Here is a 12577-nt window from a genome sequence, read left to right as displayed (position 1 = left end):
TATATTATCTTTTCTGTTCAAATCTAAAGTTGCATCAGTTTACTTTTTTGTACTCTTATCTTTAAAAAAACTGTAAAACAAGAAGTTACTTGTTTTCTTCCAAGTAGTAGACCTTTTTTTTTTTTTTTTTCCATAATAGGGGAAGGGAAAGGAAGAGGTCCGTAATAGTAGTTACCCATGGTCACAGAAGATTTTTCTAAACATGTGCTGTGACCAAAGAAGGACCAGTGAACGCTTGTGGTTTATTGAATTTTAGAAAATTATATTTGTCTGCTAGAACTTCTTGCTAAGCTATGATTTGTGAATTATATTTTTCCAGGTTTAGAGGTAGGAAGTTTTCCAAATGTAGTTTATATTTCTGAAATTATCCCTGGAAAATGTTTGCAGGAGCCTTATTTTATAGGCTAAATATTTTCACAAGAGGTTCAGATAAGCTAAACTACATCCAGACATTTTAGTCTACTTAATATTGTGTCTAGCATAGAACACACACTAAATTATTGTTGTCTCCATGCAATGGAGCTGTTTTTTTGTGAAAACACTCAATGGGGGCAAAATTCAACTGCCTAAGCATACAATGAAGGTAAATGTAAGCTATGTAGGTAAGACTGTTCTTCATAGGTTAAAAAATATATATAAACTCTCTTCAAGTCAGTGGTTACTGCTTATACCCACAAAATAGAAAACTAAATTGTCAAATGCATTTAGAGTAAAATGCTACAACAGTTTGTATGAGGGATTCAAGTCTACAAGTGAGCCAAGTTCTTAGCTTTTGTGGGATCTTAAAAATTTTTCATTCATGGTAAACCCATATGCTGCAGATATACATTTGTTGTTGTGGAAAAAGAAGTTTGTCCCTCTGAGACTCCTGCAGAAACATAGAACTTGGTGAAGGACCTGATTTGTTTTAAAGATGTATTCATTTATTTTTTTAAGAGAGACAAAGAGAGACAGAGAGAGAGAGAGAGAGAGAGAGAGAGAGAGAGTGCATTTTTGCACACAAACAAGGGGAGCGGCAGAGAGAATCCCAAGCAGACTCCACACAGAGCATGAAACCCATCATGGAGCTCCATCTTATGATCCTGAGATCATGACCTAAGCAGAGATCAGTAGTGGGATGCTTAACCAATTGAGCCATCCAGGTGCCCCAAAGGACATGATTTTTTACCCTTACAATATCAAAACTGGGAACAGTGATGAGACCACAGATATTCCTCAGTAGGACTTCTCATCCCTTCTGAAATAACAAAGAGTATAAAAAAACCAAGCTTGCAAATTAAATAAATACCCTGGGCATTCTCCATAGTTTATTGATGTCGGTACCACAGCTCTTGGTTGTAGTCAAGCTCTGTTGTAATAGAACCTAGCATTTTAGAGGAGCAAGCGCTCTGAGAGGTTACCAGATCCTTCTCCATCCCCCACAGGCATCGCAATAACACCTCAGCATCTAGAGTCAGGAAGAACTGAGCTTCATTTTGCTAACTAGAGGCAGGAGCTCAAGTAAGTGACTTATCATCTCTGAGTCTCAGGTCTTCAGCACTGCTTGTCAGAGGTTGAACTGTTACCAGGAATAAATGTATGGAAACGTTCTTTGAAATTTTGCAAATAATACAAAATCTCCTTTGTGCACAGAAGAGAAATGAGACCTGGGGTGGCTAAGATAAGATGGTCCAAGTTTATTATGGTTTATACAACCAGCTTCCCCAAACACTTGTCCATTGAAAGATAATCATGAATCAGCAGATTAGCAAATACTTGGGTCCCCAAACTACCGTAGGTGCTGCAAGTATAAAAATGAATATATAACACAATTTTGGAAATTATTATTCCTTTGAGGGAGATGATGCATATAGTCTAAGAATTTAAGTGATGTTTAAAAGCAATGTAGTTGGGGATCCCTGGGTGGCTCAGCGGTTTAGCACCTGCCGTTGGCCCAGGGTGTGATCCTGAGGCCCCGGAATCGAGTCCCACATCAGGTTCCCTGCATGGAGCCTGCTTCTCCCTCTGCCTGGGTCTCTGCCTCTCTCTCTCTCTGTGTCTCTCATGAATAAATAAAATCTTTTTTTGAAAAAAAAAAAAGCAATATAGTAGAATAGTTTCGTTGTGCAATGAGTTTTAAAGATATTAAGAACATTTAAGTGAGAATAGGGAGCTGTCAATTGGGATGGAGTGTCTGACATAACTTGTCATACAGCTTGTCATAGTTTCCATAAGGCTTAAGGGGGTACTACAAAAAAAAGAAAATTTATTTGCCTATTTGTATAGATGCTTCACACTAGAGAGTCTTAAAAATACTAATTGTATGTATTTTCTACTTAATGCCTGATAATATCAGGCTATGTTTAAAAGAAATAAGAAAACAGGCCATGGCACTATTTTGCTATCTTTCTGAAATCTGATATTTGTTAGCTAATTGCTCAAATCATTTGGGCTTCTCTGTAGTGCTCTGTGACCTGTGGCTCTGGAGTTCAGCAAAGAGATGTGTACTGTAGACTCAGAGGCGTTGGTCGGGTGGCTGAAGAAATGTGTGCTCAATCCACTCGGCCTTATTCTCAGCGGCAATGTTGGCACCAGGACTGCATACAGTACCAGTGGGTGGCAGGAGAGTGGCTGAACGTGAGTACTGACAAGCAAAATTTCAAAGAATTGCATGAAAGAATGTGTTATTCATTCTGTCATTGCACTTCTAGTGTTCAACTTCATGTAACCAAAAAGAGACACATCGGCAAGTCAAGTGCACTGATGCACAAAACAGTCAAGTGAATGAGAGCTTCTGTGATCCTTCCACCAGGCCTCTTTCTATCAAAGAGTGCCCGAACCCTTCCTGCAGGTATATTGTGGTAACAGGAGACTCATCACAGGTAAGACAAAGAACGTTTAGAAGTTTTGATCCTGGAAAGAGTCTCAACAACTGAGTCTCAAACTTGACACAGTTGAAACTGTGTCACTAAATTGGAATACAGTGGGTGGGGGGGCACCTGAGTGGCTCAGTCAGTTAAGAGTTTGCCTTCAGCTCAGGTCATGATCCTGGGGTCCTGGGATTGAGCCCCACATCTGGCTCCCTGCGCAGCGAGGAGTTTGCTTCTCTCTTTCCTTCTGTCCCTCCCCCTGCTCCTACTCTCTCTCTCTCTTTCTCTTTCTCTCAAATAAATAAAATCATTTAAAATTTTTGACTAAGGGGGTAGATAACAATATGCATATCAATCGCGGGAATGAAACCACTGACAGTTGGATGGTGCAGATAGAGTAATGGCAATGCAGATAGAATAAAAGGCGTAGGCACCTTTAACACCCAGCCAGGAAGTTGACAGCTCTTTCTTAAGCTTAATGTCCTGATTTTGTGCATAGCCTGGATGTCAGCCAGAGATGAGAGTGTAGGCCCTTCCCAGGTGCTTCCTGAGCATGTGTGCAGCCCTGAACATGCGCACAACCTCATGCATGTCCACAGGTTTCCAGATTCCTATGAATATATTGGAGGTTTTCAAAGCTGTTATATTTCATTTCCCAGATTTTCCTTTTAAGCTTTTTTGACTAGCCTGTTTTTTGTTCTAAACTGTTATCCCTGTTCTGGAAGCTGTAAAGTTAAACAGTGGCCTTTAATTGGGCTCAACAAATGCCCCTAGGGAAATGGCTTTTTGCACTGGGCAAGCTCTGAGTCGAGTCAAATAAAGTCAGCCTTGCAAGGGGGATCTTCTAGAAGACCATCAAACAGTTCAAATTATGACAGTTCTGTGGGAAGGAAGTTTTGAAGGATGTCCAACCCAGTTCCACCTCTCTTATGGCTGCCAGGCTGCTGGTTTTCACCGTGTTTGCAGGACTATTGATTTTGAAGGCTGCTATGGAGTTAGGGGAGAATGGGTATAGGGTAAGTCAAAACACCACAAAGCTCCTTCTTCATCCTGAGACTTAGCCTTGTTTTGAAATAAATGCTTCCCAGACCACTGTAAACCTTCGGTTAACTTCTCATTGTTTTTATGGAGGAGAGAATTTTCAAAGATCCTTAGTTGGCTGTTTTCACTCACCCCCTTGGTCTGCTTTGAAAGCTGGGTTTTTCTCCTCATTGTGGGTTATAATTTCTTGCTTCTTTGCATGCCCTGTAAATTTTCCTGATTTCATGTTAGACATGAATTTTACCTTTTTGCCTACTGGATAGTTTTGATTCCTATGCACATATTATGAGCTTCACTCTGGAATGAAGTTACTCTGTCTGGAGACAGTTGGATCCTTTCTTGTCTTGCTCTTAAGATTTGTTAGGTCAGGCCAGTGCATTATTTAGTCTAAGGTACATTATTCCTCTCCTCTGTGGCAAGACCCTTTTGAGTAATATACCTATTGTCCCATGAATATAAAGTTTTCCAGTCTGGCTGGAGAAAATAAGCATGATATTTCATCCCATGTGAGTACCATATACAGTAATTTCTATCTTTTGGTTGGTTCATTCTTTGGCCTTACTTGATGTCCTCACGTGTGTATGTGCACAGGTCAGAACTCTGCTGTCCCTTTGTGTTTCCTTTTCTTGTTCCAAGACCTGGAAGCTCTCTCAAGGTAGCAGATGAGAGCAGTTGTAGGATTACTTGTTTTATTTATGTCTCCCATGTACCACTTTATTGTCCAACGTCTAGTGTCTGAAAAGCCATTGTTTGTTATCTTTTCACCAGATGTTTTTGTTGCTTTATATTAGAAGGTAACTTATTTCTTGTTGCTCCATTATTGCTGGAAGCAGAAATTGATTTGCCCATTTTTTGCTCTTTAATTTATATCTATCACTTAGTTATTTTAGTCAAATGGTATTATACATCACATTATGTGTATTAAGATAAATGTATGCTAACATATATAGTTACTAGTAAGTTAATCATAACTGTTCTTTTTTTTTTAATTAATTTTTATTGGTGTTCAATTTACCAACATACAGAAAAACACCCAGTGCTCATCCTGTCAAGTGTCCACCTCAGTGCCCGTCACCCATGCCCCTCCAACACCCGCCCTCCTCCCCTTCCACCACCCCTAGTTCGTTTCCCCGAGTTAGGAGTCTTTATGTTCTGTCTCCCTTCCTGATATTTCCCAACATTTCTTTTCCCTTCCTTTATATTCCCTTTCACTATTATTTATATTCCCCAAATGAATGAGAACATACACTGTTTGTCCTTCTCCAATTGACTTATTTCACTCAGCATAATACCCTCCAGTTCCATCCACGTTGAAGCAAATGGTGGGTATCATAACTGTTCTTTATTTCAGGTAAGAACCCCTAATATGTTCCATTTATCTGAAGCTGTGCCTATCAGGAGATAAAGCTTTATCCAATTAAACTGTTTTTAGCAGTGTAATGGAAAACAAAACCAAAGAACATAGGCAGTACCAGTAGATAGTCTAGCCTGAGTCTGCATCCTTCCCATTTATTGGCACACATCTGGAAATGTTACCTAATATCTCTGAACATTTATTTACTCATCTGTAAGTTAGGCTATTAAATAAGATTATTGTGGAGATGATGTAGCCTAATATGTATTAACCACCTGGCAAGTAGTAGGCCCTCGTTAAATTTAAAGGCATCTTTTTCTCCCTTTAAAATCGTATATTTTTCAGTGTGCAGGTAACTGTGGATTTAGTCACCGACAAAGGATTACATATTGCATTGCAATCTGGCCTACTGAGAAATATAAGCTTCATCAACTTTGGCCTATAGACTATCGAGAATGTCCTGTGCTGCCTTCCCCTCAGGTTTACAAATGCAATTTTAGGAGCTGTTTGCATATGGCCACTTGGAAAGTGGGGAAATGGAGCAAGGTCAGTATATAGTTATGAATTGAAAGCCCTTTGAGATCTTCTAGGTGTAGGATGCCTGGTAATCTGCATGTCTAACTAGATCTCAGATCTAGTCTCCTACCCCTTCTGTCTATAAAAACCACTTTCAATTACTTACCTAAATATCTCTTTCTCTATGCTTGCGATAATCTGTTTATAAGGAGGGACCATAACTAATAACTTATTTCCGTTCTTCAGAGAGCCTTGCGCAGTGGCTTGCATTTTGAGTCGATGCTTCTGAAATATTTATTGATCAAATGAAGAAGTAAATAGATCTAACATATGAATAATGAAAGTCATTGGTACTATATCCCATTGCCAATTTGATAGAGAGCAAGTAAATGTTACTTTGCAACCCTAGCATATAACAATGAGGGAAAAACTCTGTAGTCTTAATAACCATCACTAATTAATGCATATCAAGTATTTACTATATTCTGTTGCTATAACTATACAAAATAGTTGATCGTCAGTTTGTTCCAAAGGGGCCTAGTGTGAGAGAAGGAAATATGGGTTTCCTGGCCTTTTATCCATTATACTGTAATGGATCCATTAAACTGTACCCTGTTCACAGTGCTCAGTGACTTGCGGAGCTGGGACAATGGAGAGAAGAGTAGAATGCATGGCTGAACATGGTTGGCCCAGTAACTTATGTTTAAAGCGCTTAAAACCAAATGCTCAAAAGAAGTGTTACATCAATGACTGTAAGTAATCGATTTTAAAAATCTACCAAATATGTAAGTGTTCCTAGGAAGTTTCAATTAAAGTTTGAAAATAAATATTTGTAGTGCTCATATGCTCTGCAAAACAAAATGCCTATTTTTTCCAAGTATAATATTTGTATGAGTGAGCTAAATTCATGCTATTGTTTGTAACTGGTTCAATGTCAACAAGTTACATTCACTTGTCCTTGAAGGTAAAACATTCACCAGCTGCAAAGAAATCCAAGTGAAAAACAACGTTACCAAGGATGGCGACTATGATCTCAACATTAACGGAAGAATAATAAAGGTATTTTGGAAGCAGTTTGTATTTGATTTTAACATTGGCCACTGACTGGAAACGGCTTTTCTAGATGTTTGCATTTTCCCTCCAGATCTATTGCGCAGGCATGCACTCAGAGAACCCCAAGGAATATATATCATTGGTCAAAGGTGAAGAAGACAACTTCTCTGAAGTGTATGGTGTTAGGTAGGAGATTTTTGGCTTATCCGTGCATTGTAATGGTCCATCAAGAGTATTAGAAGTTCCAGCTTTCAGAGTGATACTTGAGTATCTCACAAGCGGGACAAGTAATTTAGGAGCAGGTGGAAATATTAGGACCTAAGCCAGATGTTGTCCTTGCCTGTTGAATAACAAATACTTGAGTACTAACACATGCTCACAGATTGACTAAGAAAAATACCGAGGGGGAGCTGTGGAACAACAAAAAAGAGTTTAGAGCTAAGTGTATTTTAATAGAAACAAAATTAATACCAGTAATAAAGGTGAGGAGAACTGAGAACTATAGCTGAATTATTTTCCATACACCATTCTTGAACTTCCCATTGAGGATAATATGTTAATCTTGAGTAGTTTTTACTTCTTTCTCATTTAAATTACATTATAATATTAAAGAGCGCATCTTTTACCTTCCCACTTCCAAAGTTTACCATTTAGCTCCGTGATGGGATTACCATCTAATACTAAAAATATTCTAATGTTGTTTCAGACTACAAAATCCATATGAATGTCCTTTTAATGGAAGTAGGAGGCAAGACTGTGCGTGTAAAAATGACTACCTGGCTGCTGGACGCACTGTTTTCAGCAAAATAAGAATTGATCTCAATTCCATGCAAATTAAAAGTAAGTGCTGAATCTCTAAAATGAAAGATCTCTATTTGCTAGTGAAATTCTAATATGTGGGTAGCCAGGGTATAGAGAAGGGCCCAGCATTGTGCAATAATTACTTAATTTTTTTAAAAAGAGTTATCAGCTACATAATTCTCTTGCAATGACGTGGACTACGGGGACTCAATAAAAATGCAGTGGTAACAGCAGTGATAAGATGCTGCCCTTCCAAGATAAAACCCTTTACCTTAAAATCCTCAATCACATTAAAGACAAGGAAGCTAATATCTTCAACATAGTTGTATAAGCCTTTTGTAGGGCTTACAGTAATAATTAACATTAGTTTCAGGTCACAATTTGTCAAGTATTTTCCCATAAATTGTCTCATTGGATCTTTTTTTCTTTTCTTTCTTTCTTTCTTTTTTTTTTTTTTTTTTGGATCTTTTTTTCTGTACTAGTTAAAGCAGAATTGCATCACATTGTTGCAAGTGATGAAATTAAGACGCACTTATAAAACTTAAGTGACTGGGATCCCTGGGTGGCGCAGCGGTTTGGCGCCTGCCTTTGGCCCAGGGCGCGATCCTGGAGACCCGGGATCGAATCCCACGTCAGGCTCCCGGTGCATGGAGCCTGCTTCTCCCTCTGCCTGTGTCTCTGCCTCTCTCTCTTTCTCTCTGTATGACTATCATGGATAAATAAATAAAAAATTAAAAAAAAATAAAATAAAACTTAAGTGACTTGTCCCAATTCATAGAGTTAGTAACTGGCCTTGAGAGATAAAGTCCCACCCACAGATCCCAGCTTCTATACCTGCTGCCTTTCTAGGAAGTAGTTCAGAGTATAGTAAAATCAAAACATATTTATGGAACCTAATATACACTGAACACGACGCAACCTGCCATTCTGGAACTTGCATTCCTACAAGAAAAGGCAAAGAAGTTCATTTCAGGAGCAGGAACTTTATTTTTTTTTTTAATTTTTATTTTTTTAAATTTTTATTTATTTATGATAGTCACAGAGAGAGAGAGAGAGAGAGAGGCAGAGACATAGACAGAGGGAGAAGCAGGCTCCATGCACCGGGAGCCCGACGTGGGATTCGATCCCGGGTCTCGAGGATCACGCCCTGGGCCAAAGGCAGGCGCCAAACCACTGCGCCACCCAGGGATCCCAGGAGCAGGAACTTTAAATTGCAGTTGAATCACCAGTACCTAGCATGGTGCAGACACTATAGAAAGAAAGAAACAAAAAAAAAATTATTGAGGCAGGGATTGCATGAGTAAAAAATCTCTAAATCACAGACACATGATGATGAACTCTTCTTGTTAGTAATAATAGCCTCTATTTACTGAACACCTACTGTTACTGAACTGGGGAAACATTATACTGTTGTTAATGACTCTGGAGTTGACTGGGAGTAAATTCTTTGAATCCATTTACCAGTTACGTGACCTTGGACATATCTCTTTAAGCTTAAATTCCCTCATCTGTAAAGTGAAAACTGCCTCTCAGGGTTTTTTTTTCTTTCTTTCTTTCTTCTTTCCTTCTGTTTTCCTCTCTGGCGAGGATTAAAGGATAATACTTGTAACGTACCTACTAATTGCCTTGTATATAGTAAATGCTCAATAAATACGGGTTGTTGTTTAATACACATGTTGTAGCATTGCTAAGTACATAAGGGGAACTTAGTCTTTTTTTTTTTTAGGGGAACTTAGTCTTGATTAAACATTTCCTCTGTGCTGCGCTTGTAATAAAACATGAGTGTGGCACCTTATATACTGCCCCTCTGACTGATCTCACCTTAAATGCATGGATACCAAGCTACATGCTGCTTGAGTAATCCTGTTGCCCTTCACTAGTTCATTCCCACCCCCATCCCCCTAAATGCCCAACTAGCATCTCCTCTAACTTCAAATTTCTAAAATTTCCAACACTTCCGCTTTATTAGCTCATTGCCAATAATCTTGCTTCCGATGTCACTGAGGAAAAAACAAACTAAACTAGAAGAGCATTTCCACAATCTACCACCACCCCATCTAGAACCTACCCAAATCTTTACCTACATACTTTTCCTTCCCTCCTACTCACGGTGGGTGGACTATTCCCACTCCCACCGAAGGCAACCTTCTCTTGTGCTCTAGTCTCATGACTTTGTACCTGTTTGAGAACATTTGCCCAGCAAACTTTACCTTCCCTTTTAAGTTACCAATTCTACCTCCATTTCTCAAAATCCAGTGACAATTCTTGGTTTTCACCTTACTGGATTCCTGTCCTGGCCACTTTCTCCTGTCTTTCTCAGCTTGACTGGTTACTCTTCATCTTCCACAACTCTGAATCTTGAAGAGCCTTGGGACACAGTCATCCCTTTGGGAATCTCATCCTATTTATAGATTCTAAACGATGGCCCCAAATGTATACCTCCAATATGTACTATTTCCCTAAACTCCAGTATTCAGCTCTTGACTCAGCACACCCACGTCAATGTCTAATTGGCATCTCAAACTCAATGTATCCAAAACTGTACTTTCAGTATTTCCTCCCACATCTACTCTATCCCAAATTTTTATCTCAGGAAATTGTACCTATAATCTCCTAATTACTCCGGCTACAATCTAGCAACATCTTAGCTCCTCCCTTTCTCTCCACCTACAGGCAATCCATCATCAAATTCTGTCAGGTGAATCTCTAACATATATGTTACTATGGACTGAATCGTGTCTCCCGACATTCATATGATGAAGCCCTAATCCCTAATGTGATGATATTTGGTTATGGAGAGATAATTAGGTTTAGATGAGGTCATGAAGGTAGGGTGCTCATGATGGGAGTAATGCCAATATAAAAAGAGGAAAAGACACTAGAGCTCTCTCTGTGCCATATGAGGGCACAGTAAGAAGGATGACCATCTGCAAGTCAGGAAGAGGGCCCTCACCAGAATGCCATCCTGGCACACTGATCTCTACCTTCCAGCCTCCAGATCTTAGAGATATAGATTTATGGTGGTTCAGCCACCCAGTTCATGGTGGTTTGTTAGGTAGCTTGAGCTAAGACACATATCAACTATCACTTTCTTACTACCTCATTTGCTACCACCTTCATCTCAGTCCACACCATTTTCCACCTGGATTATTATGCCTACTAAAATTGTAGTAGTCCTATTTCAGCATTGTACCATTCTCCCACCTCCTGACCTACATTCTCAACAGACAAGACAGAGTGATCCTATAAAACGTAAGCCATGTCATGGTTTTTTTTTTTTTTTTTTAAGATTCTATTTGTTTATTCATGAGAGACACAGAGGGAGAGGCAGAGACATAGACAGAGGGAGAAGCAGGGTTTCTGCAGGGAACCTGATGTGGGACTCGACCCCAGGACTCCAGGATCACAACCTGAGCCAAAGGCAGATGCTCAACCACTGAGATACCCAGGTGTCCCAAGCCACGTCATGTTTTATACATTATCATACTTCATCTTTTTAACAGACATGAATTCTGATCAAAACTCTCCATACACTTCCCATGTAACTCAGAGTAAAATGAAAACTCCTTCCAATGGTCAACAAAATTCAACATGACCTCCCATCTCCATCACCTCTCTGCTCCCTCCTTGCATACTCTGCTCTGGACACACTTGTCTCTTTGCTGTTCCTAAAACACAGCAAGGATGCTCTCATCTTAAGGCCTTTGCACCTTGTTCTATTTGCCTGGAACAGTTGTGTATAGTTACCTATATGGTTTACTCCTTTATTTCTTTTGGGTTTCTGCTTAATTTCACTTCCTCAATTAGGTCATCCTGGAACACTCTGTACTCCTAAAATCCCCTTCTCTCCTTTTTTTAAATGAATTTGTTGTGTTTTTTTCTATAGCAGTTATCACCCCTAGTCTAATGTAACATTTACTTTATTACCTGTCTCACTCTGTTAGGACTCAGGTTCCATCAGCCTCGGTTTCCTCCACTGATGTGTTCTTAGAGTACTTAAAATAATATCCAATACATAATAGATTCTAAATAAGTATTTGTTGAATAAAAAGTCTTTAACTTTCCTCAACAAGCCATCTTGAGGAAATCTTGAAGACAAATTTGAATTAACTGAAGTGGAGAAAAGGAGTTTCAGGAGAAGGGAACAGCATAAACAGAAGCCTGGAAAGGTGAACCTATTGTTTCTGTTAAAGAATAAAAAAGTCCATTTTTCTCTAAGAATAAATTAAGTGGAAATTGGGGGATGGCAGCTGGTTAGAGAAGTTCCCAGAGAGCAGATCATAAAAAACAATGTATACTAACTACAAATTTGAATTTTAAAAGTTATGAGAAACCACTGGGGGACGGTTTCAGCAAGAGGGACAAAACTTGGAGAACAAATTGTATCCATGAAAATAGCTAAGAAGCTAATCTAATAATCCAGATAGAAAATGATGCAGGCTTGGGATGCCTAGGTGGCTCAGTGGTTGAGTGTCTGCCTTTGGCTTAGGGCATGATCCCGGAGTCCTGGGATCGAGTCCTACATTGGGCTCCCAGCAGGAAGCCTGCTTCTCTCTCTCTGCCTATGTCTCTACCCCTCTCTCTCTATCTCTCATAAATAAATAAAAAATCTTAAAAAAAAAAAAAAGAAAGTGATGCAGGCTTAAAATAAGACATGGTTCAGAATAGGGGGCCTTGGGCAGCCCCGGTGGCTCAGCAGTTTAGCGCCGCCTTCAGCCCAGGGCGTGATCCTGGAGACCTGGGATCGAGTACCACGTCAGGCTCCCTGCATGGAGCCTGCTTCTCCTTCTCCCTGTGTCTCTGCCTCTCTCTCTCTCTCTCTCTCTCTCTCTCTCCTCTCTGTGTTTCTCATGAATAAATAAATAAAATCTTAAAAAGAAAAGAATAGGGAGCCTTTGTGAAGTATTAAAGAGGTACACTCTGTAGAACTTTCAGACAGAAGGAATATGAGGATTTGCAACAT

The 12577-nt window shown here is 39.4% G+C and overlaps 1 protein-coding gene across 3 annotated transcripts in view; it reads left to right on the top strand.

Moving 5' to 3' along the window:
* ADAMTS20 (ADAM metallopeptidase with thrombospondin type 1 motif 20) overlaps positions 1-12577 on the top strand; it is a 163776-nt gene that overhangs the window by 128575 nt on the left and 22624 nt on the right. For 2 of the 3 annotated variants that reach the window (XM_041736786.1, XM_041736785.1), the window contains 7 exons: positions 2443-2616; positions 2691-2861; positions 5590-5790; positions 6383-6512; positions 6725-6819; positions 6905-6999; positions 7520-7653. In XM_041736786.1, coding sequence (XP_041592720.1) covers positions 2443-2616; positions 2691-2861; positions 5590-5790; positions 6383-6512; positions 6725-6819; positions 6905-6999; positions 7520-7653 — 1000 coding nt within the window. The remainder of the gene's footprint in view (positions 1-2442; positions 2617-2690; positions 2862-5589; positions 5791-6382; positions 6513-6724; positions 6820-6904; positions 7000-7519; positions 7654-12577) is intronic. The other variant, XR_005984934.1, reaches the window with a different exon arrangement.

Source organism: Vulpes lagopus, chromosome 21, assembly GCF_018345385.1.
Source record: "Vulpes lagopus strain Blue_001 chromosome 21, ASM1834538v1, whole genome shotgun sequence".
NCBI classification, from domain to species: Eukaryota; Metazoa; Chordata; class Mammalia; order Carnivora; family Canidae; genus Vulpes; species Vulpes lagopus.
The sequence above is the reverse complement of the archived record's forward strand: the minus strand, read 5'-3'. Positions and strand labels throughout refer to the sequence as shown.